At 36.2% G+C, this 27,023-nt stretch overlaps 1 protein-coding gene across 4 annotated transcripts; it reads right to left on the reverse strand.

Annotated features, from left to right (window-relative positions):
• Window positions 1–879: 879 nt before the first annotated feature.
• Window positions 880–20,073, reverse strand: LOC131795010 (B-cell linker protein-like). 4 transcript variants are annotated; one of them, XM_059112573.2, is made up of 25 exons: window positions 19,923–20,073; window positions 17,781–17,843; window positions 17,084–17,136; window positions 16,944–17,000; window positions 16,362–16,438; window positions 15,750–15,808; window positions 15,038–15,110; window positions 14,383–14,423; window positions 14,144–14,224; window positions 12,643–12,700; window positions 12,404–12,439; window positions 11,872–11,945; window positions 10,962–10,989; window positions 10,355–10,443; window positions 8,892–9,087; window positions 8,241–8,363; window positions 7,504–7,623; window positions 6,861–6,990; window positions 6,137–6,218; window positions 5,701–5,726; window positions 4,685–4,739; window positions 4,495–4,581; window positions 4,159–4,247; window positions 3,867–3,918; window positions 880–2,564 (listed from the first exon to the last, which is right to left on the reverse strand). In XM_059112573.2, exons 1-25 carry the CDS (start codon window positions 19,989–19,991, stop codon window positions 2,460–2,462), a joined length of 1,923 nt encoding a protein of 640 aa, XP_058968556.2. In that variant the 5' UTR covers window positions 19,992–20,073; the 3' UTR covers window positions 880–2,459. The 4 variants fall into 4 exon arrangements, with proteins under 4 accessions (XP_058968556.2, XP_058968558.2, XP_058968555.2 ...); XM_059112575.2 differs by having other exon boundaries at window positions 6,861–6,942; window positions 15,750–15,811; XM_059112572.2 differs by having other exon boundaries at window positions 15,750–15,811.
• Window positions 20,074–27,023: the final 6,950 nt, after the last annotated feature.

The raw sequence follows: 27,023 nt of genomic DNA on the forward strand, positions 1-27,023 counted from the left end.
TTTCCTATTGTCGGAGAAACACTGGGCCCCAGGTTTAACCAAGGTGCTGGTACCCGCGGGACTACGGGAAAAGGAAAGACTTCAGAGCGGGAGGGTAATTCAGTATCTTCTAAGAGATCCTCAGACTGTCTGTTTCCTCAGCACCCCCTCTCACTCCCCCCTCCACCCAACTCCCGCGCGCGTTCTGGGCGATGATCGATGATCTGAGAGAAAGTGGAAGGTCTGTGGACGGTGGATTATAATAGGGTACAACCTCGTTCCTGGGGTTTCTCTTCCATCCCTAGAGAGAGTAATGAAGAGAGGACATGGGAAAGAGGTGGAATGAGGCTGTTAGTTTGACTTTTGTTCTTTATTTTCAGAGCGGGGGAAGAGAGGTAAGAACTAGTTAGGAATTTCTACGAACATCTCGTTTCAGGAGTTTCTGCAAAATCCCTAAAAAAATGTAACTTCTGACGTTTGAGGACATGGGACCGAATTAGTCAGATACTAAAATTGTGATGACACGTTAAAGAGATTTGCGTGGCATAATGGAAGTTTCGGATTCAGTTTAAGCGTTTCGCGGGAAAATTAAGCTATTTAAGGTTGGTCCGGTCTTAAGTTTGACCACCTTCTTCTTTTGTATTTGTTGTAATTTTCGTTTTCCAATCCACTGCGAAATATCATCACAACCTTTTTTTTTTTTTTTTCATATCTGGCATCGCACAGCTTCCTTTGGTAGAACCCCCAGTTTTAGGGTGCACATGTTAAGACTGTCTCAGGATGCATGTATTAGGAGACTGACTTACTCATCCTAAATAACCTTTTCACATGAAAGGTCTCGTGTAAGCCTGGTCAGAATCCATTATTATTGTCACATAACATGTTCTCTCCAGACACAAACTTTGTAAGGAAATAATTCATTTCGAAAAATTAATATAAACATGTGTTAATACTAAACTAAAATATCTAAATATTGCGGTTACAAATATATCTACATGGATCCCTTAACTGTTAAAATATCATATTTTATCGATATAACCAACAAAGCGTTCATTAATGTCTTTTTACATATCGACTTTCGTTATGAAAATATAAAATGCAGCCAGAATAAGGGAATACAACGTGATTGAGAATTATTTTTTTCTCTAAAAAATCAGAGTTTCGTCAATTTTGAAGTCTGCATACTTATTTGCTTTTCGTATCTGCCCGAGGAAGTTATCTGTAATAAAAAAACTAAAATAAATACAGAATTTGAGTTTCATGCCTTGAAAACATTAGAAACTGTCGCAAAACTGTGTATATTTTTTTATGGTAAACATAAATCATTATCGTTCACCGTCAAAATGATTGGCATTTTCAATGCGATATACTAATATTAAAGATTGAAAAATTTCATTGCCCTTTTATATCAAAAGCGAAACCATCAAAAATATTTAAGACTTAAAAAAAATGTACATTTACTTTTAAAATGGCTGGCTTCACCTTAGATATAACAGTAAGACTCGGGTTACAATTTAAACAGGTGTATTCTCGTTCGAAAAAAGCGGGAAAAGTCCCGTACAATAATCCACGTTTGAAGTTGGATAATTTGACTGGCTGAGAAAAAAACAACCTCAAATTGCTTAGAGCAACGATGAACGAGTGTAATAGCCTGCAATTGCAAAATTTGGGCAACATGCTCGTTACACGCTACTGTGTCCTTTACTTATTTAGTGCTACAAAATCGATTAGTAGGCTACACTTCAGAACCTCAATTTTCTTTAACAATTTAGCTCTAAAATATACTTCTCTTTTTAAAGTACTCAACCTGAAATCTTACTCAGGTATTCTACTTAATTCATTTTCTTGCCTAGTGCTTATTAACTCGTATTACTATTGTCATCACGTTGAATTCAAGCAAAAACACGCTTTCTTCAAACGTATTTGTGTGATTAATTTAACATTTTATCCAGAAAGCAAAACAGGGCAGAGTAGAAGTCAACATGAAACTAACCACTTAAAACTAGACTTTTCTAATGAGAACTAATGAATTCCCTCATGAGGCAAAAATCTAAAATATTGCACTTTTCGTTCTTCTTAAAATTAGCAGAGAATTATCAATAACAAGTTACATCTCCAAAATGAACAATCAACTTTAACTATGGCAAATGAAAACCAAAAAGACATATCTAAACGAAGGTTCAGAATAGATTGGCTCCGATTCATTTTCCAACAATTGGCTCCGATTCATTTCTAACAATTGGCTCCGATTCATTTTCCAACAATCTGATAAAAGAGGCTGGAAACCATCAGCAATCCAAAGCCGATTCCATCATAATTTAAGACTATTTCAATAACGGTGCAAAATAAGTTTCGTTGATAGTTTAAGTTCATAACTATCCAAACACTTGCCATCCAAAGAGCTGTACTTTCCATGGAAGCTGTTCAGCCAGAAAATTGCAAGGACAGAAGAAACAATTGGAGTACGTCTCTGATTCAAATTATTTGACTGGACAAGCAGCAGTAAGAGACGTGGACCCTCCTGACCTGAGATCAACATGATGCTGACTGTAGTAGTCGACTAATTCCACTATGGTATCAAATTGCTGCAGGAAGTAACAACAATGTATCGACAAATCAGAGGATCAATATGGAGTATATACACGTCTTATCAATCAATCAATCAATCAATCAATAAAAACGGGCAATCTTCGATTGAGTCTCAAAGATAATCCTTAATTGTTTGGTTTTGCTTTACTTCGTTATGTGGTTGGTCCAGAAAAGTCACGCCACTTTCAGAACCAATCAGATTCAAAACGGAAACCAATCGCGACTTGGTCGCTTGCGCTTTCCCGCGTTGGAGTTCTAATTGGCTAACAAAGGTGTCAACCTTCGTTCCGACTCGGTCAATAAATCGCTCAATGAAAACTGCTGTAAAGAAAGAGTAAATCGTCCATTCAATGTGCTTCATAGAGGCGTGATAGTCCCTATATCTTTCTGTCTGTCTGCCCACCAATCCGTCCGCGTTAGTCAATAAGGAGACTAGTACCTAACTCAGTCGGTCGATCAATTGGCCGGTCAGTTGATTACTTCGTCAGTCAGGCAGAAGATAGCCTCTTCGGTGCGTAAGCTCTGTCACTTATGGTCATTCACTTGCTAAAAGAGTCAGTTATCATTCAGCCGGTGAGCCATGCTGTTCAGCAAGTAGATCGCTTTGTTCGTTGGGTGGTCGGCTGGTCATTTGGTCGGTCAGTCATTCAGTCAGATCAATAAGCCAGTCAGACCAGTCAGTCAGCCAGTCAGTCAGTCAGTCAGTCAGTCAGCCAGTCAGTCAGTCAGCCAGTCAGTCAGTCAGTCAGTCAGTCAGCCATTCAAACAGCCAGTCAGTTAGTCAATCAGTCAGCCATTCGACCAGCCAGTCAGTCAGTCGGTCGTTCTACCGGCCAGTCAGTCAGTCAGTCAATCAGCCAGTTGGACAGTCATCAGTTAACTTTCAATTAGTGAGTCAATCAGTCACCCAAGTGGTTAGTTAATATTCAATAAAGAGGGTAAGTTTTATGGTTTTAAGCTGCGTTGGTGGAGAGTATAACAAGGAAATTTGGTTTTATCAACTGAGTTGATAACGTACATTGGCCACCATTAAGAGTTTGAAAGCTGACGTTTCGAGCGTTAGCCCTTCGTGAGAACGAATGGAGGAATTGTGGGTTGCGTGTGCGTTTAAATGCAGAGAATACAGCGAAGCTATTGGCGGGAATTTGGTGTTACCCACTCAGCTGATGATACCAAATACCCAGTTAATACTCAGTCGGTTTAGTGGTACGTGAGCCAATTAATTGTCGGTCCATTGTCTGCAACTCAATTATTGTTAATTTTCCTTCCTGTTCGTGACCCATTTAGTGCTCCCTTACCACTTTTCCACTGTCTCCAAGAACATATTTCTTATTTTGAAGCCGAGGTATTCTAGCAAAAGATGAAAAAACGAACAGCATAAGTTTGGTATTAGAATTTCGATAAGAAAACTGTATCACTCTGGTTCTAAGTCATTCACGAGAAAATTTGAATACACTAGCAACGACTGTGAAGAGCTAGTTCCTTTGTCTTTATTAATTTTCCTGCATTCTGTAGCTGAAACAAATCTGCCTGTTCCTTATCATGCCAACACATAAGAGTGCTGGTACTACTGCATATGTGCTCACTCACCTCAGGTGCCGTACACTTCTGTTGAAATACAACGACATTGAATAGCTATTAGGATCTTTTGAGCTGTTGCGCACAATAAATGCTCCTTCCTGTGGAGAAAAACAGATGTCAAGCCTTAGGGACGACAGCGATTGTTTGTAAAATGATCAGAAAGGATAGACAAATGATTGCTTACGTGTTGTGGTTGATTGACTTAGTAACGGTGTTAGTGAGTGAGTGAGTGACTATCTGACTGCCCAACTGAATGACTAAATGATTTACTGCCGCAGTCAACAAAGGCAAAAAATGGAAATGAGGAAAGCTTAAAAGAAAGGAATAAAAAGCTGAAAAGCAGACCTTAGAAAATGAGTTCAAGGCGTTTTCGGCTACTTTTTTGTCCAACGGGCCAAGGAACCAGGGATATTGCTTCAGCGGATCAGCAGACTGAAAAAAAAACAAAGAGCAAAATGGGTATAACTGAAAACTTACAAAGTATTTGAAAAGAAAAGGACACCTGTGGATGAGCTAATTAACTCATTTAGTTTACCTTCTGGTCTGGCAGTGGAGGAAGAGCCTGAGATTTCCTTTGGGAATCTAAATCACTGCAAAAATAACATAAGAAATGCAGAATAAAAATAACACATAACCAACAACTATTCAATCACTTTCAAAATAGGAGTAGTGGACTGCTTACCCTGCTTAAAAAAACAAACAAACAAACAAACAAAGAGAGAGATAATCAAACTATTCATAATTTACTAAAATGAAAGGGCCAATTTAGTCAGAACATAACGGCTAAAAATTACGTAGCTACAAATACATCCTTAAAGATGCTACTCATGACTATAAACTCATTCCACACAAAAAATTCTTTCTCATATAACTGGAGGGTGAAAAAGTGAGAACACGAAAGGTCAGATAATGTAATCTTTAAAGAAAAGCAGTTAGACGAGGAACATTTAGTAGGACTGTTGTTGGCAGTGGTGGCTACGATTTTGACGCACTTGGCGGACGTGATCATCAGAGTCAAGTGATAAGTTGAGTGTTCTGAGTCTGGTTTGAGGGGGCTTTCGTTATGATGTTTTGTTTGTAAGACTCAAGTTGCACAGTCAAGTTGCCTTCAATCCCTCAGTAAAGTTAGCTTATTCTGGTCTGTTAATTCATTTTGTGAATGTCTTGCGCAAGTCATCTGTGTGACACCCATCAATGTTGACATCAGTTCAGGAGATCGATCAAAGGAACCAGAAAAGGAATCGTCTTAAAGTAAGATTTAGAAAGGAAATTAGGCGTTTTGTAAGACTTAAAATTTGATGATTTCATATCTACCCTGCCATTTAACTCGAATCCACTACAGCCTTACATTAGGGTTCATATTCTCCATAATGCCTTCTATAAATTTTTTAGGGTACTGACGGGGAAATTTGTTTAACAATCAAGAGCTTCCTGAGATGGTGCTCATTTTCTTTATTCCCACCACCTCAATGTTACACTCAGGGGTGATCCTGCAAGGAGGAATTAGATGCCGCTCAATCTTAGGGGTTAAAGTATTTGTGTCCAACAAACCTCACTCTTGATGGCTTCAAAGTAGGCTGTAAATATACAAATAAACAAATTAAAGAGAAAAACGAAGAGGGGCATGAAGAAAACATCATCAAATACAAAGATGATAACACTGAACTATCACAACTGAAAAGCTACAAGTTTTTGGGTTTGTCTAGAATCCACCACTATAACATTAAGCAATTATTGGATGAGGCTGAACATGATAGATATGTAAAAAACAAATAAATAAATAAATAAATAAATGGGAAGCTAAAAAAGTGAACTCAATGATAGCTGAAGATTACACAACCAAAGTCACATCATCTTACTCTTTACTGGTTAAAAAGTAGACAAATGTCTTTCAGAGCTCCTTGGATCAAATATAGGAACTCCATACATTTAATTTCTCCTACAAGCTGAAAGACACTTCTGACTCACTTGAACTTTTTAGACTCACCTTAGCACCAGGTCTAGGAGGGGGAGGTGGTGTATCCTCCACTGGGGGAGGGGCTGGTTGGCGACTGTTTGGAGCTGGTAACCTGTTTAAGGTTTAGAAGGTGTTAATTTCTTTAGGATTAGGGGAAATTCGATTGCATGGCAATAAAGTTGGGTTTGATTTCCTCTAGGTTTCCTGATGCTAGCTTAGATCCTCCCAAGAAGGAGTTTGAGGTGGGACTGAAAAAAGCAACTGGCAAGCAAGTTTACCATGAAGTTTACTCTAACAGTCCTTTTCATTCTAATAAATGTTTGGTGGCTAAAAACTGGCACCTGGAGTACACCAACATGAAAATTTGCTTAACATAATCAATGAAGTCTCAAATGTTTCTTTCATTTGCACACAGAGTAATGATAAATATTTGGCCCAGGTCACTCAACTGAAGAACAAATTTAAGGTTCTTTGAAATCAGTAATGAGTTGAATTCCAAATTCAAATACTACATTAATATGCAAGAAGAAAACTTTGTAACCCAACCTAAGGGGCTTTTAAGATTTTAAGACTGTATTTAAGATCCAAAAATGAATGGTCCTGGAAGTGTCATACACTGGTGATTCCCTTGGTCTAGAGGTGTATACACACCTGTCTTCATAGTGTGAACCAAGCAGAATTACATTCAGCATTACTACTTGTATTTAAAAAAAAAATTTTTGATTTCTAGTCTTTGTTTGAGTTGGGCACTAACCTTGATGATGGCTTTGCTTGAGGGATTTCGTTGTTGTTTTTCTCAGGTTCTTGTGATGGAGTAGCCATGGGGGGTCGTGAACCTGGCAAAGGTAACCCAAAGAGTCTTTTTGGTGGTGAATCAGGAGGAGCTTATGAAAACAAACAAAGATTTATAATCATGATTTTTTTACTGTATTAATTGAATACATACACTATAATCAGTAAAAAACACAGTATTTCAGCCTCAATGTTCAACTGTCGTTACCTAAACATGGGGTAGCCAAGGGTTTTCCTATAGTGTGGTTAAGCCCAAAATTAATATGCAACATTTGAATTTTACAGAAAGGCAAGGTGAGGTGAGATTTTATGTTTTCCCTTTTAAATTTGTGACCCATAAAATATTGTTACAAGTACATGTTTGCTATCCTCTTAACAATGTTCTTAAAACACCACAAAATTCACAGTCATTTTGTTTAAGTGTATGAAAATGAATTTCAAATTTCAAAATTATTTCAACCCAGTTTGAACTATCTTCCTTTTTTAAAACACATTTATTTACTATAATCCTCAAACAAATAGAAATAAATTTATTTTTAACTACAATTCAATTTTGATTCATACATATAGTTCATGTCTAATCCTTTACAGCATTATATTCTAACCTGTGTTATCTTTTGGTGCTGGATACAGACGCGATGATCTTTTGGGAGTACCTCTAACAGGACCAGGAACATTTGGCTTTTGGTTGACCTGGGGCTTAGATGCTAATGAAGGTTTAATTCCTGACAAACAAGAAAGGTGGAGGAACCACCTTGTAAATAATTGTGCATCTGGAGAAAACATCAGTCATGAGATTTTTCTGGCATGGATATACAAAGCATCATAGAATTGCCAATCAAATTCAGACATCTGGTGAATGTTTGTATCCACCAGATAAGAGCAACTTTGAGTTCAAAACTTGTCATAAACAAAGTTTTGACAATGGCCTTTTAAGCAATTACGAAAAAAATCCCTTGGTTCTTTTCCTAGCAATGCATTTCACCTATAAAAATAATTCTGCTAAAAAACCAAAAAGGAATCAGAAAATATGCAAAATATGACTTCATAATTAACTGTTGTTCAAGTTTGACTGGTTTAAAACAAAAAAGTACAACAAAACAGAAAAGAGAGAAAGCTGAGCAAAAATGGTCATTCTTGCCAGAACAACTCGATTTTGACTTATTTTGGAACCTTTCTACAAAACCTTGGAATAATTTCCACATGTGTAACTGTTTTCCGTTGTATCACTAGACAAAAAGGATGTCCACTGCACTATTAATTGGATTATATAATATAAAAAAGATAAAAATTTATAGAAAGTTTTAAACAAGAGGAATAGATTTAAAATTAAAAGTAGTACCTGGTTTTGGTTTTGGTAAATCTTTAGGGACTATTGGTTTTGTTTTCTCAGCTGGTGTACCCATCTTTGTAGGCTTTAAACCAAATCCTCCTAGTGATGGTCTTGGAGGGGGCTGTGATGGTGCTACACAAACAGATTTACAATTTGCTTACAATGAGTTTAGAAAAAATGAAAGGAATTTAAATTAACTGAAAAAATAGTAACCACAAATTAAATCTCTTTTCACATGGTCTGATCCTAGTCAGCAAACCACAGACTGTAGTGAAATGAGGCCTCTCAATTTTAACTTTCAAATAAATGTTAATAATAGTAACAATTATTATTAATAATAATAATTGTAATGTTATTATAATTATAATAACTCTCATATTCTTCCACATGCACGTCACTAGTTTAGATCATGACATCAATGCAACATGTTGTCTAAGGCTATGAAAAATGGAGCACAAGCATTTTGAACTCACTGTAAGGGTTTGAATTGATAATCCAGAAGCCAAGAACTGAAATTTGTATTACCAAGAATAATCCAACTTTGAAAATACAGAACATTCCACCAACTGTTTCTCAATTCTAATCATATGTTATGATCTGCAATTGTTTCAACACCAATCAAAACTTGTATGTACTACTCAATTTATCATTTCATTATACCTGACTCCTCTGGCACTTCGTACGTCTCTTGGTCTTCTTGTTCAGGTACTTCATAGGTTTCACCATCTCCTTCATACTGCGATGGTTTTGAAGACTGTTGGCTTCCATCCATGTCATCGGGGACCTCATATGTTTCCTGTTCCACAACTTGCGTTCTCCCAAGTTCATCATCCTCTGGCACCTCATCATATATTTCCTGGATTATTCAAATTTAAAATTTGACAGTTAATTTTCATTGCATTATATATCTGATGCAAACCCAAATAAAATGTTTGTCTAAGGGCAGTACTAGGTATTGAATTGAAAAGTTGTTGTTTCTTGTCAGAACTGACATGGGATCTTGTCACAAACACAGGACAACAAAAAGTCTGAGTCCTTTATCAAGATGTAAACCTCAGACCTTGCCACATTGCTTTCAAATTTCTCTGCCATTGAGCTGTAGTAAATTTTTTTGTGAGCCTGGCCATAAATTCTAACTTCTCATGTAACAAGTTTCCCACAACTCCATACAGCTAGGATCAGCAGTGTCAAAAACATCCTGACAATATTACCATTAACTAATAATAATGATGGTGTTACACAACAAGTATCACAAAATCCCTAATGCCCAAAAGAAAAGGTACAAACATCGATGTACATTAATTACTAACAGCTAAAAATTGCAATAAAAACTATAGACTGAAGCATATTTATTTAATAAAAGAGTTTTTGAAATGCTCTGTATTACAAATTGGAAATGAAGGCTCAAAGAGTAGTCAGTTAAGACTAACAAAATCACACACTAGAGACAATATTTGACATCTTTCTTTATCTGAAAACCAAACTTGAAACTAACCATCTCTCTTGATAATCATGTTTAGATGAGAAATTTTTGGGTAGTACGGTGCTCTTGGATCTCTAAAAACCCCTTGTAGTCCTATATACTCCACAGAATTAAGAGGCATTTTGTGAATACCTCAGTACTTTCAAACTCTATTAATATTGTTTGGAAGAGTACAAAAATCTTCCGCAGAATGATGAACAGTATGGACAGTTGTCTTCTTGGGGAGGTAATTCCTTCAAATCCTTTATCAGTTTTCTTGCAAATTATCTGTCTGTGATTTCCAAGCAATATTATGAACCTGATTATTGTAGTGCTGTGGATAGTTTTAATTCATTATGGTAATAGTCCATTTGCAATACATTTAGGTGCACTAAACTGGTTCAAAATTTCAGATTAGAACTGAGGCTTGGGTGAATAGAAATTGAATGTACAGATGCAGAGAAGAATTTATCACTCATGTAGCTCTAAACCAAACACATTGCAAAAGCTGCATGTTGTAGAATTTGAGGAAAATTGAGAAAAAAATGAGAGAAATACTCATAAGAATAGTTTCCTTTGATTAAGAGACTATTTATTTAAAAGTTTCACAAAAAAAGTCCAGTGCACAAAACTATCCAATACAACCAAAATTCTATCTTACCGGCTCTGGTTGTATCACTGGTGCTGGCTTTTTAGCCTTTAAAAATCCAGGTTTTGGAGGTCGGGCAGGGGCAGGAGGAGGACATTGAACTGAAGGAAAATAAAACCAAACAAACCAGGATTAGTCTACTGGTAAACCTGACTTATACACAAGATTCAGTGACTGCATGGAGTTGTATATGATTGTAACTTACAAAATTAGACTAAGCAACTAAATGCCTTCCTTTTGGACCAGAATGTCAATCTTATTAAATTAAAATCAAATAATATAAATTTTTTGGACCTGACATCTTTTGGTTTCATGAGATTTCACAGCAGCATTGGTTTTGGAGCCCCTTATAATATTGTAACTTAAAAATTAAAGATGTTTAATATATAAGTGACTGACAGTACTCCTTTCAATTTCCTAATTGCTTGAAAGACCTGTATATTCAGAAGAGGCATTCCTTATCCGTAGCTGCAGACTTTTCATGGAAGGAAAAGAACTGAGAAAATGAACTGGACCTTAATTTAAAAGGCATGATTTACAGAAAAAAAATTCTATAATAATTAATAATTATATTTTAATTTAAAGTTGTAATGAATTCACTTCCAAACAATTATATTACCTGGCTCTTCTGGAATAACTGATGTAGACTGATAAAATAAGAATGGAAGTCATATTAGTGAGACAGTTGAGTACCTCATTGCTTTTAAAAACACTCTTAATAATTCCACCCATCAAATATAATCCTAATTATTGCACAATTGAAGAAATGCTCTAACTGGCAAGTTCATCATTTAACTCATACTGTTAAGTCTTTACATCCTAACATCAGTATCCATATTCTCAATACTGTTCTCATACATTTTCTGTGCTGATGAAAAGAGAATTCTTTAAATAAATCAAAAGCTTCTAATTCAATTGATGATCATTTCCTTTATTCTCATGACCTTAGTGTGTGTGATGCAGTGAAGATATCACAAGGAGAAATTAGATACTAGTCAATCTTAAGGGCCAAGCATTAAATGAGGGTCTGAAATATATCATATTTAACTCTATCACTAACATGAGTGACCAAAAAGTAACCTCTCCTCACAATTTTGAAATCTCATCAGGCAGAAAGGTGACACAAAGAGAAATCAAAATATCAACTACAGCTGCAGCTACAGCACAATGATTGATTTATCACAGTGACTGTAAATTCTAAGAGCTAGTAGTAAAGGAAATGTTTGACAGACTGTAGGCACAATTTATACATGTATCAAATTATTGGGAATGGATTAAAGTTTCTAAATATGGTTATTTCGATTTGTTTTTCCAAATTCAAAATAAAATCACCTCTGTGGCTGAAACAACATCTAGCTAGTGCAGCCCTTCAGATTACCAAATAGAGGTGAGTTATTTACCAAATTTGGCTGCTAAGAAATCTATTTACATTTTTCTTAACAAATAGCATATTGGAGCAGAGTCCATCTTTCAAGATCAATGATTTGGAGTTATCTGCAATTAGAACAATATCTTGTATTGATTCTTACCCTTGCATCAATATATCCCTCACTTGAATCACATCTTATTATTTTCTTGTGACACTGGGGACGTACTACAATTCCTAAATTCAAAAACAAATTAAAGTAAGATCACTTTAATTAAGCAACCCTTCAAAATTATAAAAGATTGCTTAACATTGGATTTCTCTTTTACCAATAATTGTTTTTCTATCTCATTACAAAAAGAACAACTTGACTTAAGTAATCTTTCATTGCTCCTAGACCCCAAAGAGAAGAAATTTTTCATACATAATTTATTTCATGTAATCCTTTATATTAAGTTCACTTGGTGATCTACCAACTCTATTTCACTAGGAAAGAAAAAGACAACAACATTCTTATATTTTGTTTTATTGTAACTTTTATTGTATCTAAAGTTCATTTCTCAAAGGTCTCTGAATTCTAGTTGATCAATTTTCCTGTAAATGTTCATATTTAAACAATTATCATCAATACCTAAACTCAATATCCAGGCTCAATAAGTAACCAACAAAACTACTTCAAAATTAAGTATCTTAACCTGATCCTGAATCATCACTTGGTTCCTCATAAACTTCTGCAAAGAAAACAAAACATTTAAACGTTATGGTCAAAATCAAAGTATCACGTAAATATAACATATAGGTTACATGACTGGGCCCTTTTCAGAATTTTTTCACATTGGATGAAGGTCGAAGGCTTCTTATACATCTCAATGGCTTATAAAAATTACAAGGAAATTTTCAATAAACTTGACAGGCTCTTGTAAACATAACATACCTTCTGGAGGTTCATCATATATTTGATCATCGTCATCATCATATGGCATTGGTGTTGTCTGTTGACATAAATAATGACAATAATTATGAAGTTAAGATTGTTTCCTCACAAACTTCAAAAGCTGTATATTTTAGTAACATTTGTTTGGTCAGCTTCACCTGAAATCAACCAGTAACACAATCACATATGCAGTAGTATTGGCAGAAAATGATATTCTTCCTAAAGATACATTTAGTGTACAGAGACCTTAAAATGGCAATAAGTTTAACATTTTTTCTCACCATGCCTGAACAAATTTTTCTTTAATATTAACAGGGAACAAGGAATCTAGTATCCTCAAATGCAAAGTAATTGGAATGATAATTTTCACTTCAAAAATTTCCTCCCACAGTCAAGATTGATTCTTCATTTTGTGTGCAAAGTATTGGTCAAACGTTCTTAAATGGCCGATATCATCCCCACACTATCTGTATCATCCAACTATTTCCAAAAATGAAACTGGTTCACCAATCAGAATTTACTTCCTTAAGCAAGGGAAAAATTCCACAAACACCTCAAAATATCAAAGCTAGGATTTGCTTAAAAGTTTGACAATTTTAAAATAAACTGTAGACTGAGGTTCTAAAGAGTCATTGGTAAAGTATAGTTAATAGTTTTTCACCATGTATCATTCCAGTTGATGCATGTGTAAGCTTTTATTATAAGTTACTTATTATATTTCAAACTGATTTTTTTGTACAGCTATCAAGGGGAACAATTTCAGAAAATCAGTAAACAATAAAGTAGTCATGTCTGACAAGGTCAGTTAATTCTAAATATTAATTATTAAAGTGGTAGGATTAAAAGAAAGCACTTTGTCTCACAGAAAACAGCAAGAATCGGAAGTTTGCTGTCTGTGTTACTGACAATGGAGTAAAGATCTTTGGGTGTTTCAATTGGATGGGAAATATTTTTTATGCCTTTGACCTGTTATGCAAGATCATGGGTTGAACCTGTTGTTTACATTATCTTGCAGTTCACTGTAAGTTCTAGATACATGTAAGGTATGCCTGACAAGCTGACTAATCACCAGGTATTAGGCTTCCTTGTTGTCTATAAAATACAATTCTGTAAAGGCTTTGAAGTTAAGAATAACAGATAACAGTTGGTCATGTAGTCTTGTTGTTTTAAGGCAAGAGTAGTCTGTAAGAGGGCTGTTGCTAGTCAAAGTAACTGAAATTTTGCCACTGTACTGTAATCATGATAATGATTCTGACAATGAATTCCATTGTAAGTTATAGAAATGTCAGTGACCACTACCAACAACAGTCTAAGGACTTAACTATCACCCAGACAACTTGATGAGACTATATTGACCAATTAATCCAAGGAAAAACACATTTAAACAAATTGATAACAAAGGTTAACTATTATAATTTCCATTATGTATAACAAAAAAACCTTAGATTGTCATTTTTACAAAATTCTCAATGATTGATTGTCAGCTTGCACACCATCTGACCTTAGTGCGATGACTTTCTGAAGGAACTGTACATGGCGCTCTTCCAACAGTTCCATTTAAGCCAGCCTTCAGCTGTGCAACCTATTGTGTAGCAGAAAAGTAAAACTTCTCAATGCCAAAAAGGAATTCAGAACGGAGAATGGCAACCAATCCCCTCAAAAAAAAGGATTGTAAATCACTACTTCCAGCCATTAACATTTGTTAACTTAGTTATCATTAATGAGTTTGCATTTTCTTACCAGACCAAATGGAACTTTGGGGACTTCCTTGGATGGGGACTCTGAAGGAGAAACAGAAATCAGGATTTCTTTAATTTATTATAATTACAAACTTATCACTTGAAAATTAATAATCAAGCATCTAATAATTTTCTGAGCTACTAAGTATGTGTACTAATGAGCATGTGTACTACTGAGTATGCATATGTGTACTACTGAGTATGTGTACTACTGAGTATGTGTACTACTGAATACGTGTACTACTGAATACGTGTACTACTGAGTACGTGTACTACTGAGTACATGTACTACTGAGCATGTGTACTACTGAGTACATGTACTTCTGAGTACATGTACTACTGAGTACATGTACTACTAATGCTATCCTAAATATCTAATAATGCTATCCTAAAAATCGCTATCCAGCAGATAAGTGATAGCAAAACATATAGCACTGTCTACCGCATAGAGATTTATCCAGTGGATAGTGTTATCCGATCTTTGAACAACCTGAGCCTGGAGTCCACCATAGTTTTATATCCAGTTGCTAAGAGAATAAGTTTACAATTTGCCACTTAATTGTTTGCATCACCTCTGATGCACCTCTTGGGAATGAAATGGTTAATAACACTTTGTTGCAGGACCATTAATAAAAATTTACTGTTGATGAATTCACCTGGAGAGGGAATTAAGCTTTCATTCTCTTCAGCTTCAATGTACTCTCCTCCCGATTCATCATCACTTTCCTCCTGAAAGAAAACAAATTAAATCACCGGTAGTTCAGTTCAAATCATACTCAATTCATTGACAATATCACTTGTCTGATAATCTTCAGCAAATTACCATCACCACTGACAGAAATTTGTGCATTACAAGGATAGTAAAATGAAGTGTAGGGACTTATAGGTGTGTTGGGAAAAGGCCTGCAAATAGCAAGACAAACGTGAAGGATCAACAAGTAACATCATCCTTACAATTTTCAATGCATTATTTCCTAACAAACAGTACACTGGAATCTACAATGAAAAGTACTAGCAAAATTTCTCATCTCAAGAGATGCAATACCAAATAACTACATTCAAGTGCCTCCAAAACCAACACCAGCAAAAGTGATCACATGCAACAGCCAATAAGAATATGGGAAAATATCACACAGAACCAATAAGAACACATCATAAAAAACCAACAAACTGCCTGAAGCATGCACAGGATAACACAGTCAAGTAACCATAAATCAATTGGATTTAAATTTGAGTTTAACTGGTTATGAAGTGGTAGAAGCAATCCTGGCTCAGTTTTAACACTCAATGGAAATCAGAACACAGGAAAGAGTATGATGAGTTGGGTCTCAATAGTTTAAGTGTTAATGACAGCAAGTTGTTCTATACCTCTTCAAATTCATCAGGGTCATCGTCAAAGTCATCAGTTGCCCAGCCATCATCACTTTCTGCTTCATTGGTGAAAACAATAATTAACAGTTATTTCATCATAATCAAGAGTCAGATGGATAGTTGACAACTATTCACTGAAATGAAGGTGACTGCAAAGCAGTGAGGTAAACATATTTGCTAGCTACCAACACAGAGGTGAATGGTTTTTTTTTATTAGTAATACTGAAACAGTGAGATAATATAGCACCAAAAAATGATTTCGACTCAGTTTTTCCCATAACAGTAACACTATTCCCTGGTGAAAGTTGCTTAGGGGTGACGAGCAAAAGAACACTCAGAGTTTGAGTAGCAACCAATCAGAATGCACCTTCGACTTCATCCACTTTTTAGTGTATACTTAGAAGTATCACTTAGTAACACAGAATATATTTATTTTTAACAGGGTTAGCTTTATGTATAGTTTACAGATACCAATATTTGCCCTTCCTTTCAACTGTCAGAGTAGAAGCACACATTTCTTTTATCAGTCATGCTTAAAACGAGGGAGAACACTAAAACTGTTTTAAAACCCTTATAATAATGAAAAATAAACTTCTCTATGACAATTACCTTCTTCATCAAGTACATTAGCTGGTAATGCAGGTGGCTTTCTTCTCTCTTTTAATCCCGAGGAATCTCCGTCAAACCTACCAAAAAAAAAATCTTTAATTATTGTTCACTGTTGTTAGAGAGATGCTGTGGTTTAGTGGTAGCTAAGCTTGCAACTGAACCAGCAGCAAAAATGTTGAGATCCTCCTTCCAAAAACACACCAACTCTTACTTAAGTCTGCATATACGCATTTTAAAAGCAACTCTCCAAAACAAATTTAAAAATGGCAGACTGAAATACAAAAGAAAAAATCAACATATTGTTGAATTTTGACTCCTTTGCTCTTTACATGAAGCAATGAAAATGACACTTGGGGCATCTAAACCCTTTAGCTCCCAAGATCTCATCAGTAATTCTCCTCACTGTCTGCCATACAGTTCTTGTAATGTTAGTTTGGAGAATTTGGGTCTGGATCAACTTATAATCGCCTAAGTGGTATTTTTCTTTATTCTCATCACTTGTCTGCTTGATTTTGTATTGATGTTGTAAGGAGAAATTCTGTCTTGGTCACTCATGGGAGTTAAAGGGTTAAGTATAACCACCTTTTACGGGCACTTTGTCTCTTTCCCTTGATTCTTTTCAGCACTTTTGCCAGTTTTCTGTAACAAAATAATACTGCATTAATAACTCAATCATAAACCACCAAACAACAAATAATGATAACAAAGGTGGAATGAATTACCTTTTGCTTTCTTGTGAGATGCGCAGAGACTTGATATCATTATCTGATAAATTCTGAAAGTTTAAGGTTAGTAACAAAATCAATGTCCACAACTTACATAAATTTACATAAGACACTTTTAGCATGAGCTTGAAATATGCATTGTACAATAGAACCCTGGAGTGCTACCTTAAACTCGGTGAACTTGAAAAAAAAAATGCAATTTCCCCTGGAATTGACCCCATGTTTTCTGCCATTTTCTTTACTTTCCTTTGTCTCAAATTTCTCCTATAAAGGCTCAAGTGTCTGAACATAGCTGATTGACAAATTACGATGGTTAACCCCAATTAATACAAACATGCCAACAGTTATGAAAGCTTGTTACATTCAGCTAAACTTCCTAAACTACACTTTCCTATCAATAAGCTCTTATGAAACTAACTAATTTAAAAAAAAAATTGACAGCGATTGTGCAAGAATGGTAAAAACCTGATTTCTTGAAAACCAATCCCAATAACTAGAACTCCCACTGACTGGAACCATTCTTCATTTCCCTTCAAAACCTAAGCTACCATGGCTTTGCAGCATGTTACAAGTTACCCTCTTTTCCTATAGCACATTTTACGATTTGTAATTATGGGTTTCATTTATTTGTTATCTTTCCTTATATATTATTTTTACAGGTTTGTTAGTCAAGAAGCAAGAAAATCAACCCTACCATAAATTGTATTCCATTTATCTTTTTGAAAGAGAAAGGCTGAACACAGTCATGAAGATTCTCCTGTGAGGATAGTAAGTAAAAGATATAAGTATACCAGTTGTAATGTTTACTAAGTATGATTCATTCCATAATCCAAGAAACATAATTATTATTTTTCTGGTCCATAAAATAACAAGGTGAGTAAACCATTGTCAGCATGTCCCAAGAAATATCCCTTCACAAACTGCTCTAACAGATGTGGTAGGGTAATTTGGGAATTGTCAAGTTTGATAGAAGTAAAAAGTCATCGAAATATTACAGTCCAGTGCATTTACAACTGCAGTTACATGTATTGTCAAATAGCCTGCAAGGAATTATGTTCTAACAAAAAGAAACCTGATAGCAATTATTTACAAGAAGGTTGTCACGGTAAGTTGATAATTCATTAAAATTTTTAAGAGCGCTTTTAATCTCAAAGGTGGAAAAGAATTAACTTAATTAATCTCCTCTGACAAAATTTTCCAATTATGGTGACAAGAATAATTAGAATAATAATCATTATACATGACTTGTACAATATCGTTATTGTGAAACAGCTCTATCTTAAGGATTCCAACCGTCTCACACATTCACAGTTTCTCTACATGTAAAATGCGTTATTCCACCATATGATCACAATCACTTGTAAGTCATCTTTGGTCAAATGAATTCCATGCTTACATCACACAAAGAATGCTACAACAGAATCTTTAATGTCAACAAAACATGTTGATGACCATTGAAAATATTATTTTTACAATCATTTAAGTCATTAAAAGCATATAAGACAAAGGTTTCAAGAAAGGCCAGTAGTAACGTAATTAAAATATATAAAATAATTTTACAAGAAAGTAATTTTCAGTATTAATATCATGCCGCTTCTTAAATTCTTTAAATTAAGTATTGATTTTGCCGTGTAGTACGAAAAACTTCTGAAATTCCCACAACAGTATTTTTAGAAAATTTTGGTATATTAAACAGCGATATTCAGTGGTTATTCTAAAACTCTCAAATGTGCTGAAGCTGGTTTTTTTGGTGCATGAAAGTGAAAGATGAAATGGGTTTTGTACATAAATTTGTGTTGCAAATCAAGCACAGTCTTGATTTCCACATTGTAAATATTTGTTAGAGCCGTAACAAATATTTCAAAACGTAACATATCCTTTCGTTTATGTAGGCATTTAAAAACAAGTCGAACCAGTTGTCTACAAAAAATTCAAATCAAAGGTTCGGCTAAATGCCTTCTTTTTTTTCCTTCAGAACTAATGCTATTAAAAATATTACTAGTAAATGCCTGAAGGGCTGATAATGAGATCGGTCATCAAATAGTAAAGTTGCTACGAAAACACAGCTGTATTGCATGGCCTATTAATGTTAAAATTGAGTATTCTAACATAAACCTTGCGTGAGCTCCATCTGTGAGCAGACAAGAATCCTCAACCATGTAAAAAATATCTCCGTTGTCATCCCTTCCCGTGCCATAGTCTAAATTCAGTGTAGGTAGGCTGTCCGTAACATTCGTAATGCAGTTACGTGCTAGTATTGATCCGAGACTTCAGCTACGCGAAAAGCATTTGTGCCCTTTCGAAATGACCTGCGCTTTAATTCTGTGTTCTGAATTACCCCTGAGGAAAAGTTAATTTAAAGTACGATGGATGTCTTATTACGTTCCGGATCTCATCTGATTTCGTTAGACACGACTCGATTTTCATTTGATTTCGTAAGATAGTTACGTACCAGGCAAGTTGAAAACCAAGTATGTGCTCTCGCACGGAACATTATTCACACAGATGTGGTTAAACGACAACTATCTTTGGAGGTCGTCAAAGCGGACCAGCAGACATTAGCGGACCATTATCCTTGGTATTCGTGCAATGAATCCGCAACACAAGCGAATGATTTCACCGTGGTTTACCCGACTGATGACTGGCTAAACGCTTTCAGCGGACTTAACCTCCAATATAGCAGCCATTTTCGATGGAAGTAATTCATTCAAAGATCGATATTGGAGACCACAATAGCTAGAACAAGCTTGTAGGCCAACATCATGCTTATAACTAGTCGTTTATGATACCAAACCGTATGCACTTGAAATTATAGGCAGGCTAAATTAATACACACCTCTCTCAGCCACATGAGCATTCGCTCCAAATCCCAGTCGTAGATGCAGGCTTCCGATAAGCTCGACATCTTTCTGTCGGCGTTTAACCATGCGAGAAGGTTATATTTCGTTCGCAACGAACTACAACAAGGCAAAGACACTTCTCACGGCTTCCGGGTGCACACTTGATCACGTGTCGAGAATTAGATCGTGACGTATAAATTATTCTATTGTTCCAGAAATTCTTTAAATTTCCGTTTCCTCTCCTAAATTCATTTTCTCTGTACGTGTTTCAGCGCGTATTTCCTCAAAAAAATTTCAAGAGAAAGTTTTCCTTTGGTTTCTTAAAGATTTCGAAAAATATTCAAGGGATGTAATTTGTGTGATTTCCTACAGAATGGACTAAATTGGATTAGGCATTTGCCCATGCAATATACTTGACTACTAACAATTTCATTTAATTTACCTCCCTTATGGTTTTTTAAAGAACACTTTTTCAGAGTATAAACTGATTGCGTTTTAAGTTATCATCACCAGTTATCTTTTATAGCCATATTTTTAAAAATGACTCACCATTCTTAAATTGTCCTGATCCTGCTCGGTCGACGTACAAGTGGGAGATGAAAAAACAAAAGTTATATTCGAGCACGTCTCAAGGTCTCGATTAATCCCGTCCCCTTTTTGCATCGACATCGCAAACGAAACACTCCACTCTAACTTAAGCGCAAAAAGGGACGATAAAAATATTGATCTCGCTGTCATTCTGGAATTGCTGTACGATAGACAGTGGCTAGGAAATGGCGTAGATAAATGTCTTTGAAAAAAAAAAGACGCTTACCACCATTCAAAATGATCGCCGCAGGGAAATGGCTCTTTAAGTGCACATTCATTTATTGCTGATTTTCATTGACGTTTCTTTTTAACGGTTATGAACAGGAAAACAAACATTCATAATTAAAAAAAAAAGTTTGACAACATTTGCAACTTTTAAAGGTCTTGTAGCGGTGTGTACAGGAGTGTACTTGGTCAAATTAATGAAGGTCGCCTAATTTCTGAGAGGAAACTATCCCATGGCAATTACTGATAGCAGAAAAATCAAACCAGAGAGTTTTGCGTGATTTCGATAAAACAATTTACGTAACCAAATAATCAATATTGAAAACGATTACATTAGTGACCCACTCGACGGTCTATTTTAGAAGACCTGTTACGTTTTTTATTAATAATTATTTTGTTTAAGCGGAAAAGTTAATTCTCAGAATATTCTTTCAGTAGAGTGCTCTTAACTCATCAGGAGTTAAATTTTGCCCGAAAAAGGACATCTCTATTTTCAAAACATATCTAGAATAGCCAATTTAGTGACCTGGCGCCGTTTAACATCAGTTAACTGTGTGTCACCTAAACAGGTCGATTAACTCAATCATCCCGATGCATGCGTATTTTCGAGGTTCGTCTAAGCTTAATCGTCACAGCACTACCACAAAGCGATTTGGTCAATGATATTGTGGGGTTTTCTGATCTTTTGCTGGATTTTTCGAGCTTCCTCAGACTTGTTTCACTGAAAATGGATAGAATTATACATGATCTCTTGACAGTCTTCTTAAAGTCCTTTACAACTTTACAAATTGTCCTAAATTTTACCACCTGCAAAATTAAATTCTTTCAAAGCCGGTATTCATAAAAAAAGAATACAGTCGACTGTATTACTAAATTACTTTGCCAAAGCGTATGAGAGTTTGAACGGAATACAACAGAATGCTGTCTCTGAATGAAGAAGACTATTTTCTTAGGCACCACAATCTTCGTGTTTTGACCCAGACTCCTACGATTGAGGTGATAGTTTCCATGGCAATACAGAATGTCGACACTTATTACCTGTAGCTGGGCTTTTAGGTTACTCACAATCTGAAGTAAAGATACTTTGCTCATCTTTTGCGGGAACTGATTTGAACAAGGGGTTGATTTATTGAATTAGACAAGGTAATCCCTAAGGTCAGCGGAATAAAACGAAACTTCTGGATTAATGATTAAAGGGGGTAAGTTTCTAAAGAAACTATACTGCTGCGTCGGTTGGAGAGTAACAGGTAATTTAGTGTTAACAACTGAGTTTAAAACGTAAATTTCCCACCGTAAAGAGTTTAAATGATGAAGTTTGGAGCGTTAGTCCTTCGTCAATCGCTCTGACGAAGGGCTAACGCTCGAAATGTCGGCCTTTACACTCTTTCCGGTGGCCAATAAACGTTTTCAACTCAGTTGTTGACACTAAATTACCTGTGAAACTTCTAGATTGTCCGGTAATATTCTTCATAACTGTAGTTATTTTGGAAGAAATAAATCGCCTATGCGCCTGTAGCCCATAAAAGGAAACGAAAAAACGCCCTTAGAAAATATATTGAAGCGAACCGGGCAGATACCGAAAATGAAAATTGCAACATCATAGTATGATGTAATGCAAGTAATTTAGTGTTAACAACTGGGTTGAAAACGTAAATTAGCCACCGTAAAGGGTAAAAAAGCTGACGTTTCGAGCGTTAGCCCTTCCTCAGAGCGATTGAAATTGAAATTGAGCGATTCAATCGCTCTGACGAAGGGCTAACGCTCGAAACGTCAGCTTTTTTACCCTTTACGGTGGCTAATTTACGTTTTCAACCCAGTTGTTAACACTAAATTACCTGCTATACTCTCCCACCGACGCAGCACCACAGTTTCTTTAGAAACTTACCCCTTTATTCATTTGAAGTAATGCAAGCTTGGGAGTCACTGAAGTCGAAACAAATTAATACAAAAGATTTTGTATTGTCACAAAGAAACAAGAAGCCAAAGCTGACAATATCTTCTACATTCTTTGAACAGTTCCTGAGAGTCAGCAGATTCACTGAATCGAATAGTAGAGACAATCTCTCTCTACGTTCATCGGCGCGAAGTGGATCGACAGACCTGTTCTCGAAGGCAGCGATGAGATCTTCCGGTAAATGTTCGGCTGGTTCCCACGTATTTTCACTAGGGGAGTAATTCTGCTAATGGATGAAATATTCTATATTTCTTCCTTTAACTCGTTTTGCAACAACACGCTCTACTTCGGAAACGCCCATTACAGTTGGCTTTACCTTCGGACGATATTTTGAATTAGAGGCACGATCGCAAACATTATTCAGTAACGTTGCGTAAAAGCCTGGTTGATGTCTCGCACGCTTCGACATGTTAACTCGAAGGTATTAATTGTCAACTGTCCTTTTCATATGTTTTTATTTATCAAAACGGATCCAAGTGTGAATAATTAACCAACTATTCCCTCAGGCGCGAAGCTGTTTCAGGTGGTCGCTTATTTGTTTGTTTTTCCCTCGATGTTTTTGTAACCCTTAGTTCTTCTTTTCTTTTCAGGAAAAAGAAAGACTAACTTCTGGAGTAAAAGTGTGCATTTCAAGTAAAAACAAGTGACTTATGCATCGCACTGCTAAGTTCACGTAAAACAATTCACTTAGTCATGGGTAAATCGCTGATTGAGCACCGCTATTCTACTCCCTTGCCGCAGTCTTTCAAACTCGAAAAGAATGGCAGGTTCTAAACAACCGGGTCGACATGAAACAATTTCAATAATTCAGATGAAGTTTTGACCAACGGGAGTTTGTTAATCGTCTATTGAGTCAAATAAAAATACAGTCGAATCTGCAAACGCTTTGTGAACAGTGCGACCGGCCTTTAATTAGTGTGCTATTGTTAATTCTATCGCACCTTGGGACTGACATCACGCACCAAACCGTTTGATTGACAGCAGCTGAAATCTGCAGTGCGACTCAATAATTCCCAAAGCTAAATTTGTTGACCAATCACAGCTGATAAGTTCTAGACATGCAAATTGATATTCCGCTCGTTGATAAACTGGGCACTGTAAGTACATGTCGCAAAAGACAATAGCATTCTGCGCGATGGAAATTTTAGCGCTACAATTAAATGACGCATAATTTGGAAGTGTTCTTAACAAATTCAAGAGCAAGTGTTTGCAATGTAGTTAGATCAATCCGACCATCAAATTTGAAGTATGGTATGTGTGTTTAACTATGTTTTAGTATGATATGAGAGTAGAAGACTGCCTAAAGGCTCTTAGCCGTAATGTTGGTCAAATGCTTCAGGGAAGGAAGATTAATACCGTCACTCTCTAACGCCAACATCCTCGAAGAAATTTAGAACATCACTTTGGAGAAGGAAGATAAGAACGACACGAGTTTTACCTGATTATTTGATCATCTCATTTGGCTGAAATGTGCAAGGAAGGGGATTGTTTGGGTATTACAATTCAGTCTTCTTGCGGTTGTAAGGTCAAACAATTTAGAAATAATCAAATCTTTAGCTATCCTCTTAGCTAAATTGCCATCAAATGTCATCGATAGAGGAGTAGTGATTTCAGTTTAAATGGGAAATAACTCAAGACAGATATCAAAGTCTATACGCGCATAAAATCAAGAATTGATTTGCCAATATATAGCTGTTCTCTTAAGCAGTGTTCTCTGGAATTTAAGAAAATGTGCATTATGCTAAAATCGGGTGCTTTATTTACCTTCGCTTTTATCGTCGTTTTCCGTGGGTAATCGTTCAAATCTTTTCCTCTTACGAGAGATCCTCCAAGAAAGAAAGCAGCAAAGTATTATTTCCCATCCACCCATTCCTATCGCTAAGATGAGAGGTTTAGGCAATAGCTTCCCTGTGGCTTTTATGGGTGTGGGGACCATTATGCGGAAATCTGGTACGAGATTTAGACAGAGATAACACACAATGGTTTGATTGTTCGCACCCCAAAGACAAATTTTCAGCCGCATTTTGATTACAAACGTTCATTGAAGTTAATCTAAAAATGCTTATTGTAATCTACATGTAGTTCAGGGAGTGGAATAGATTAAAATATAGTTGTCAGTTGTCATCTGACTATCATATAATACAGTAATCGTTTATACTCACCAGAGCAAAAGTTTCTGAACACCTACCCAAAAGTATGTGAATATCTCTGCAAAACGCCACAGCAGAAATGAAATAGAAAACGGAAATAAGTCCCAAGCTCCTCTACCAGGTCTACGCGCCCATCTTCCTTGCGAGAGTGTGCCAAATATGCGTATAGCCTTCCGTGCAGATGATTCCGCCAAAGACCGCGCTTCTGATCTTTTCTCCAGTGGCATTCACTTCTTATTGCAGATTCCTTCTATCCAGACCGCCACAGCAGAAATGAAATTGAAAACGGAACTAAGCCCCAAACTCTTCTACTAGGTCTAAGCGGCCATCTGCCCTGTGAGAGTGTGCCAAATATGTGTACAGCCTCCCATGCAGATGATTCCACCCAAGATGCTTCTGATCTTTTTTTCAATGACATTCTCATCGCAGATTCCTTCTTTCCAGACCGTATTTCCTATTTCTTATTTTCCACTTTTTACAACATAATCAGCAAATTTTTTTTTTCCAAAGGAACTTTACCAGAGTCATAACTTGCTTGATCGCTAAGATTGATCATATTCAAGGTCGGTCATTTTCAAGGTCGGTCTATTGTTACAGCAATACTACGTTGGTCGTCGTCTAGAGGATTGGGCACACCCCAGAAGTAAAGATTGGATCGGTCCTTGCTCCCACTCCCACAGGCAACAAAATGTCAGAACATATTAAATATGCAGTGTGTTTCATACTTGAAAAGCATACTTTACAAAATCTAGCATAATTTTCAAAACCGAGCATGATTTTAAGCATGATTTGGAAAAAATCGGGCAATGCTAGTACCATAATACACTACTTTTACTATCACAATCTATTAGGGCCTGGTTATGCGTAGCCTGATGATTGGATCCTTGAAAAGGTTTCGTTTTTAAGTACAACAAAACTTTTATCTCTTGTAATTTTTACCTGTCGGTGGTAGGGAGGAAGGGGAGGGGGGGAGGGGATGGAAGGGTTCTGAAACACTCTTAAACTGAGCCACTAAATGCAGCATAATGCAAAATCAGGAGCATAATTTTAAGTACAATCAGGGGGAAGGAGCTGACTCCATTGTTTCCTGGTATAAGCCACCATCGAAACATTACAACCAGTGTAACGTCACGTAGCACGTAGGAGAAGCCAGTAGTAGCGAACAAAAACAGCTTAAACTCTATTTCAATTTAGAATAGCATTTGCACTTTATTGAGAGATAACTGAGAAGCCATGTACACAATAACATTACGATAACGTTAGTGTGTATGAACTTTAGCTGCTGCAGTAAGTCTATGTTCTGTATTTCCTTGGTGGACTGGGACAGAACCTTGGTGGGATATGCCTTGGAAATGGCTCCACGGAGGTGCGTCCACCCTGAGCATTTGTGGAGGGTCGCATGATCGCATTCGCCACCTCCCTGGTGTTGGTGGCGCGTCGTACCTCTTTTAAGAAACGAAGAAACCCTTTTAGTCGCCCTTTTATGTTTGGTGAAATATTCTTTAGGTATATTATGCCACAAGAAGCTCCTTGGGATGATATCCCTCCTCAATCACTTCTACAATTCAAATTCCTAAATGGGATCGTGAAGCTCATTTCATGAATACCGCTACAATACCGTTCACAATGTCTCTTCAATGCCATCACTAACATGAAAAATTGTAAGCTGTACACAGAGATGATAAATGATGAGGAATTCGTTTTATTTTATTAGATAAAGGACAGGACTTTTCCAGGAAAAACAAAGTTCATTTGAAAATATTCACAAAATCTACTGAAGCTAAAATTGCAGACCTGATATGGCGACGAAATTCCCTTGCTAGAGGATTCAACTTTCTCCCTTTAACGCGACAGTGAAAGTACACAAAACGTACCCAACACATTAATTGCTTATTAACCTTTGCGAAGCAAAGATCATACTCATCATTGGAAGAACTATCCACCGTGCAAACTGATGCCGTCTCGGTGGATCGATCTTCCTATGACGGCAATATGTCCATTACCTGAGAACAAAATGGAAGCTTACTTTACCTTTCTTGAAAAAAGGCAGATTTTGATCTTAGGGTGACAGTGGGTGATAAACAAATTCGTTTCTTTCATTAAATGAAGCGATTACCGGCTACAAGAAGAGTAAAGTTCACTAAAAAAAAATTAACATGATCTAAAGAAAGTGAAATTCC

This window comes from Pocillopora verrucosa, chromosome 1 (assembly GCF_036669915.1).
Source record: "Pocillopora verrucosa isolate sample1 chromosome 1, ASM3666991v2, whole genome shotgun sequence".
Classification (NCBI taxonomy): Eukaryota; Metazoa; Cnidaria; class Anthozoa; order Scleractinia; family Pocilloporidae; genus Pocillopora; species Pocillopora verrucosa.